An 8,057-nucleotide genomic window follows, 5' to 3' on the forward strand; every position below is an offset into this window, starting at 1 on the left:
TCCTGTTCTGAAAGCTACAACAGAATATCTGTTACTAAAAATGTCTGAAATAGTTTTACTCAACTATGTTTTTAAAAAGTAAAAACTTAGCATTATAAAATAAATGTCATTACAAAACATTTAATATGAATATTAAACTTGTCTAATGGAATCCTTAAGTCTAATGAATGTTCTAGCAAACATGTTACTTGGCTAGGCATAAAATAAAGCTAACCATTTAAAAATTAAAAATCATTGTTGTCTGAAATGAATTCTAAAACCTTCTGCATAATAATTTGTTATTGAAGTTGAGTAATTTGTTTAATATAAAGACCCAAGTTAGATATAAATGTATGATTAGTATAATAAATAAAATCTTAAAAAAAAAAAAGTATGATTAGTATAACCATAAAATCATATCAATAAAGAATTAATTTTTAAAATCCTGGTTGAGACATGATTCAGTATTTAGGTTAGTACTTAATGCTTCCTATGAACTGTACTGTTCTGTATAGTGAGCAAGTGGGTGATGGAACTGATAAGAACTCACAGTTATAGTACAACGAGCAGCAAGATTTATGTCAACAACTATCTACGACTGCTATCCTATTGACCAGAAAAGGAACTGAGAGTCTAAATAAATCATACTATCCCCTAACCTTGACCTATCATTTGGGGATTTTCACATGTAAGTGGTAATTAATTAAGCAAGAGAGTTATTTTAAGGGGAAGGTTCATTTCTATACCATAGAATTATACTATCAAAAAAGGAAGATCTTTAACTCCAAATACTGGGGAGTTTCAAATGTTGTAGGTATATACATGCATATATCCTTCAAGGATTTCCAATTTTTATAACAATGGAATCCATCATGAAAACAAAATTTTACATTAAATACATGAAGTGAAAAAGCACAACTAGTATGATTGAAATGGGCATGGAGGTCCCTGGATCCCTGCACACTTGGTCTCACTTGCTCTCCTGCATCTTGTCTGCCTTGCACAATTTCACATCCCCAAACCACCATTCTAACCTATGGAACCAATCTCCACTGCTCCTCTCCACAGCTGGGAGAAAGACTGCAGGCCTCTCTCCTTCACCTGCTGCAAGATTAGAACTGAGAAAAGGAAATGAAGTGGGGCTGACATTGTTCCTTTGAAAGGTTAACTCTATGGATAATGGTAATATTGGTATCAAATATATGTATGACAACACAACATCAGCGACTGACAAAGGTATTTTTTAAACTTTCCAAAAACACTTAAAGGAATAAAGAACTTTCCTGTTATTCTAACGTCATGTTGAGCATTATAAGTGTTAGATATCATACAGGAGACTCTATCGTGATACTCCTTTGAATTTTGGTCTCCTTTTATTTCCCTACTCCTGGTTGAAGGAAGAGAGAAAAGCTTTTGTGTTCCCTAAGCTCAGGGAAGGCTTTGGTGCTAGTCTCCTGAAGACAACTTCTCTTCCGAGGTTTTATTTTAAAGAGGGCATGATGCTATGAGTTGAGGACAGAGAGAAACTCTAGACCTTAGCAGGTAAAAGAGAAGCAGAAGTGGCAAGAGCCACGGGAAGAAGGAGATTATCCAAGACTTTGGAAAGGGACCAAAGGCTGTGGGTTTCCCAAGAGATGGAGACCTGCGTCTTTTTTCCCCAGTGGCCCCTCTGCAGGATGGCTGCACCTGAGGAGGGAGCAGCAGGAGCATCCAGAGAAGCGGGATCCCAGGCCCAGGGAGTCTGGCACCAGGCAAGATTCCTATCCCCAAAAGTTCTACAAAGCATCCTGCCACAAGGGACTGTGGTGGCTTGGACAGTCGTCCTGGTAATTGGAATGGACTGGAAACCAGGGAAGTCTTTCCTGAATATTCTCTCTGCATGAGACCCTTTATGTGGTCCTTCTGGAAGAGGGTAGAAAACCCCAGGGATGACTGAGAATTAATTTCCCACCTCTCAGGATGGGACTTGAAACAGGCTTGATTTGATTTACAGAAAACAAAATAGACATTTCTTGCACACTCAAGTTTGAAACAAAATATGTATCTCTTTACACATAGAAAGGCTAAGTGATTTTAGAAAAATACCACCTCAGAAGTGACACCAATATGTCACTTTTTATTACCTCAATACCCTCTGCTAGTTCCCTTCCCAGCTCTCTTTATAAGAAAATCATACTTTGCTGGCACAATCTTCTAACCTCACAAAGTGAATCACAGTGGTCAAGGTTGCTTAGTGATGAACACATAACTAAATTCTATTACTGGATGAAGAATGTTGTAAATAATGATTAAAAGTCAGTGTTCATGAATGGGTAGAAAGAAAGAAAAAAAACTGGTGAAACAATTTTACACATGTGTTATTGAGACCAGATAACACATCTTACCAGTAAACTTGATAATGTCAGATTTCACAGTGAACTCACACAGGGAATTTTGAATTTACATATTTTAGACAATAATAAACCTTGACAGGTTTAGTTTTGTCAGAATTAGACATTTTAAAAGCCAAGAAAAGAAAATTAAGCAAAAGATGGGTATCTAGTTCAGTGACGATCAACCAGGTGTTGCGACAATCCACATGCCTACACCCTCAGAATCGGGGGTATGATTTGTAAGAGCATACCAAATACTATTTTTTATATTCATATAAAAATGCCTATCTTTTAAAAAGCTAGCTCAGGAAGGAAAGCTCAGTACAATCTTCTTGGCTGGAGGGAATATGCAAAAGAGAGACTCTTTACCAGCTGGGGCACATAGAAGCCACTGGGGTGTGGGAGAAACATGAGATCTTCCCATTAGGAAGGGTATGGGCTTCTGACCTTGAGAAGAAGCAATGGAGGTTTCATCTGACACTGGGAATCTCTAAGTTCAGGGGCATATCCTGCAGCCTGAAGGATCCTAGTGCTTCAAAGGTAGGGCAGAGAAGCACTGAAGGAAGACAATTGACAGGTGTGGGGTGAGGGGTGGGGGGTGGGGACACGGCCACACCCACTAGTTTGTGCTGGAAATGGTCACTATTGTTATTTCTAAATATTTTTAACGTTGTCTACTGAAGGAATTTTTGAGAAGCACCACCTATCTCTAAGCTCATTAATTAGAGACAACAGAAAACCAGAATCTACTTCCAAAAATTAGCCTGTATTTGGAAGGTCTATAGTTCACAAATATATTTCATATGGTAGCTCTCTCTGGCGTCTGTTAATTTAAATATCGAAGAATGTTCACTATTTAGTTCAAAGGAAGAGATTTCTAGATCTGGAACTAATTTCAGGAACTGCAAATAGGCAACTTTGTGCAGTAGAAAGTAGGAATCAGAAGATGTGCATTCTGGGCCCAACCCATCCATTAATTAGCTGTATGCCTGGGTGCATTTGCAAAATAATGAATTTCAACTAAATTGAGACTTTTTGCAGGATTCCAGTAAGCCAGGGGGCTCGCAGGAGGTGGTGCCCCTTACAGAAGGGCCATTTGGAAGATGGACAGCTGAAGGTCCCAAGATCTGCTCCAATCAGAGCGGCCCTGCTCTCCTCTCTTCCATGCATTAGGGTTCTCCCTAAGACATCTGAGAAGAACTCTTCCTCAAAGAAACAAAAACAAACAAGAAGACAACACTGAATTTAGGATCTGGGGTCTTCTGTTCTAAGTGTCTAAACATGTTAAACTCGAACTCATGTCCTGTTCTCTCGTCAAGCCAGTGTGGCATGTATGGTCTCCCTTCAGCCCCTTCCACTGAAGCATGCATGATTTATGACAAGTACTATTGGAAATAAATTCTTCGTTTTCACAGTGGCCTCCATAAAGGTCCATGGTAGCTAAAATAGTTCTGAAATTGATTTCTGTGATCTTTTGTTTCTATGTTACCAAAATGAAAAACATGCAAGAGGAAATATAAATACATAATTAGTGGCTTAATTAAAATGTATTTTACAAGCATATCTTGGAGATCTTTATTTTAACCTGACATTTAGAATTATGTGTAAGAGGTAATTTTCCTTTTCTTAACGGATTCAAATTGTTTGGAATAAAACCAAAGTCTGACAAAAATTTTAAACTTTAGAATTAAAAAGTCTAGTTACTGTGTGAATTTATTAGCAGGTTTTTCTACAGAAAGTGGGTTCCCCCCCCTTTAGAGACATGATTTATGCTCTCTCTGCTGCTAAAAGATCTGTATACATTACTGGTTGGATGTCCAAGATGCTGCTTTTATCCTCAAACTATGTTTTTCTTTTATTAGCTTGATTTTCCATGGTGGCATGGTAAACTCTGCACGTATCCGTGAATACAAGCCTCCAATATGGCAGTGCTGCTTCCCCGCCCCCTTCTCATTTTTTACAAATACTAGAAATGCATAGGGAAAGAGAAGATGCAAGAGATTAATTGTATTGGAAACAGAGTTTCTGTTTCAAAACAAGTATTAAAAGCAAGGACTGTCATCAGTCCTTTGGTCATTTGCAAGCATCAAAGTCGAATTTCTAACTGAATTCAGTGCACATTAATCTGGATTAACAACATGCTTGCAATACTTCACCAAGAAATTGGCATAAACAGGTAGACACGATGTACCATTAGTTTTGAGATGCAGTATCTACAACAACCAGAATAAATAGAATAGAAATCCTACTTTTCGGGTACTACTTTTTGAGGTAGCGAAACAAGAATCCAGCCTTCTCTCTGTTCTCTGATCCCAACTACTATCCTTTCTCCATTAACTGGGATCATCTCGCTTCTCAATCATAGCACGCAGGAAAGGGAAGGACACAGGCAGTGGCATCCTGGGTGGTCCCTTTACTTAGAGCATGGAAATGAGGCCAGGTAGCTTCTTCCGTGTTCCCTTGATAATGATTTGAACTTTATAAATTATTTTATATATCCTTTCATATGTGCATCTCATAATTAAAAAAATTAAGTCTCCTAGAAATCTCATAGGAAAATAACAAAATACTGGATTGGGCAAGATCAACCGTTCTGGGGCTTTAGACTTGGGAGGGATACCCACCCTCTATTGGCAAATACCAGGATATAACCAAACTCTCCACATTAAAAGATAAACAGTAAACAAAATTAGCCTTAAGATTTATTAAAAAAAAAAAAAAAAAAAGCACTCCAGCTAAGGTAAATGGAACATTATCCTTTAGAGTCAGGCAAAGTATACACCTCAAAAAGTTATTTATTGTAGGAAAAAATTTTCAGGGAACATCTGCTTTTATCCTTGACAGCATGTAATGAAAGTTGATCTTTGAAAGAAGAGCAGGGAGCCCTTGTGGGGGAGGGGGAGATGTGCAGATTAAAATAAAATATATGGATTAAGGGAAATTAGCTGAGATCTAAAAATCATTCTGAAGAGCAGGAAATACACAGATACAGACACACATTTAAGCTGTGGACAGACTATAGGGAATGCAGAAAGGACCAGGGGAATTGCAATCCATTTTGGAATTCGGACCTGGCCAGTGTCATTGGTGATGGAGAGCTGTGGTCGCTAATCCCAGCTGATTATCAGAATTACCCAGGAAGCCTTTTCAACACACAGATTACTAGGCCCCAACCCAGACCTACTGAATCAGAATCTTCCATGGCTTTTGTCCCTGAATCTGCATGTTTAAAAATACCCGCAGGTGATTTTGACAATCAGGCAGGCTTTGGAAACACTGGTGTAGAGAATGAAATCTGAAAACGTCATCAGGAAAGTGAAAGAAAGAACAATGAAAAGAAAATGTGAGAGTGGAAATGAGTGGTTTAGAGGAAAGAGAGCACATAAATCAATAAAAGTGCAGGGTAAAAAAAAAGCCAGAATAATTGGCACAGAAAGGAAAAAATCAGTTATGACAGAAGAAAACGTTCTTGAATGAAACGATATAGCTACAAAGTATACAGTATAAAGTTATAAACCTAGAAAGGACTTAAGTTTTAAGCAAAAATTACTGTAAAGAAGCCCATACATAAAGTCTGGTTAAAAAATAATTATTAAGACAAACAAGGCAAGGCCCACTGGCATTCACCTCACAAAGAACCTAATTGCCCAGCAACTGTTCTGTTTCTCTCATCCCCACCCTCCTAAACAATGATTTCACACTTACTCCTCATTCGGCCGTAGCTTTGCTTCCTGTTTCCATCAGAAAAGAGAACTTCCACAAGCTCCTACTGTTCCATTTACCCATCTCCCACACTGGTACCCAAGAACTTCCTCAACCTTCCTGCCAATGACTGTCGCCGGCGAACCATCTGGGGTTTCACCCCAGCAAAGGCAATGCCGGGATCCCATACCCTCAAGGATGCCGCTCCTGCGATTCTCACTCCTCACCACCAATTTGTGTCTTCTACTGGATGAATCTTTGCCATCAGTCTACAAACATGCTATTATTTCTCCTTCTCTTGACCCCTCCCTCTACCACCACATAGCTCTTCCTTTTACAGATCAACTCCTCCAAAAAAGTGGTCTATACTGGCTGTAACCCAGTATCTCTATTCTTGGAAGCTGTTTCTATTATGCTTTTGCTCCAGCTCTCTTCTACCAACACTCCTCTTATCCTGAATGATTTTGTTTCATTGTTGCTAAATCCACTGCTCCTTTCTCTAGTCTTCTCTTAAAGCCATCAGCCCTTTTTTCCATTTGGCTTCCTGGATATCATCCTTTTTTGATTTCCCTCTGACCTCATTATTTACACGTTTTCAGTCTTCCTTGGATGATTTCTCCTCCTCTAACCTTGTGCCATTGGAGGATCCAAGAGCTTAGGTCCTGGACATCTTCTCCTTAATCTGTACTCATCCCTTTGGCAATATTATCCAAACTCGTAACTTTAAAGATTTTATTTATTTATTTGACAGAGAGAGCAAGCACAAGCAGAAGGAGTGCCAAAGGGAGAAGCAGCCTTCCCAATGAGCAGGGAGCCTAACACGGGGTTCAATCCCAGGACCCTGAGATCATGACCTGAGCCAAAGGCAGATGCTTAACCAACTGAGCCACCCAGACACCCCTCCAATCTCCTAACTTTATATATCCTGTGCTTGTTGACAACTCCAAAATTTACATTTCCTACTCGGGCTTATTTTCTTGACTTCAGGTTCATAAAACCAACAGCCTACTCAACATTGCCAATTGGACTTCTATTAGACATCTCAAATTTTCATGTCCCAAACTCAGTTCCAAATTTTCTCCCCCAACAGACTCTCCACCTCACCAATGGTCCCTCCTACAGACTTCTCCATCTCTGTCAATGGTGGCAACACCACAGTTTGAGATGCTCAAGGGCAAAAACTCAGGGGGAAAAAGACAGTCATCTTTGACTTCTCTTTCATTCATTCCCCTGTTGTCTCTTCAAATGTCCTTAATTTGTTTAAAAATAATCCAGTAGGAGGAAGGGAGGGGCAGAAAGTGGCTGGAGGTATAGATAAAACAAGATTAAACATGAGTTGACAACTATGAAAGTGGGCACATAGGAGATCATTAGGCCATTCCCTATCTTTTCCTTTGTTTATATTTTCCATAATAAAAAGCTAAAACATAGATGCTCAAATCCAACCACTTCTCACTAACTCTTTGGCTCACAATCTTCTGATTGCCATCAATTTTACTTTAAGTAAAAGCCACAATGGTTACAATGTATTACAATCATATACCATTCTGGGCTCCCCTTATGTCTTTGACCTCATCTCCTACTGCTCTTCCCCTTGCTCACCTGCTCCAGCCTCGTGGAACTTCTTGCTGTTCCTGGCCAGTTCCAGGCATCCTCTGCATCCCTTCCACTTACTAATTTCTCTGACTTAAATGCTCTTCTCTCAGACATCCACAGATATCACTCCGGGTCTCTGGGTAAATGTCACTTTATCAACCAGTCCTTCCCTGCTCAGCTACTTAAATTGTCAATCATTCCCCTAACTCTCTTTTTTTTTTTTTTAAAGATTTTATTTATTTATTTGACAGAGAAAGACACAGCGAGAGAGGGAACACAAACGGGGAGTGGGAGAGGGAGAAGCAGACTCCCTGCCGAGCAGGGAGCCCGATGCGGGACTCGATCCCGGGACTCCAGGATCATGACCTGAGCCGAAGGCAGTCGCTTAACCAACTGAGCCACCCAGGC

The 8,057-nt window shown here is 39.6% G+C and overlaps 2 protein-coding genes across 2 annotated transcripts in view; both read left to right on the top strand.

The window, feature by feature from the left end:
- ACYP2 (acylphosphatase 2) overlaps positions 1-3,914 on the top strand; it is a 129,659-nt gene extending 125,745 nt beyond the window's left edge. Inside the window, exons 4-5 of the mRNA XM_081832036.1 lie at positions 1,641-1,805; positions 3,393-3,914. Coding sequence (XP_081688162.1) covers positions 1,641-1,805; positions 3,393-3,594 — 367 coding nt within the window. The 3' untranslated portion in view covers positions 3,595-3,914. The remainder of the gene's footprint in view (positions 1-1,640; positions 1,806-3,392) is intronic.
- CIMIP6 (ciliary microtubule inner protein 6) overlaps positions 1-8,057 on the top strand; it is a 161,228-nt gene that overhangs the window by 112,001 nt on the left and 41,170 nt on the right. The window lies entirely within an intron of this gene.

This window comes from Leptonychotes weddellii, chromosome 10 (genome assembly GCF_054177405.1).
Source record: "Leptonychotes weddellii isolate Sample4059 chromosome 10, ASM5417740v2, whole genome shotgun sequence".
Lineage (NCBI taxonomy): Eukaryota > Metazoa > Chordata > Mammalia > Carnivora > Phocidae > Leptonychotes > Leptonychotes weddellii.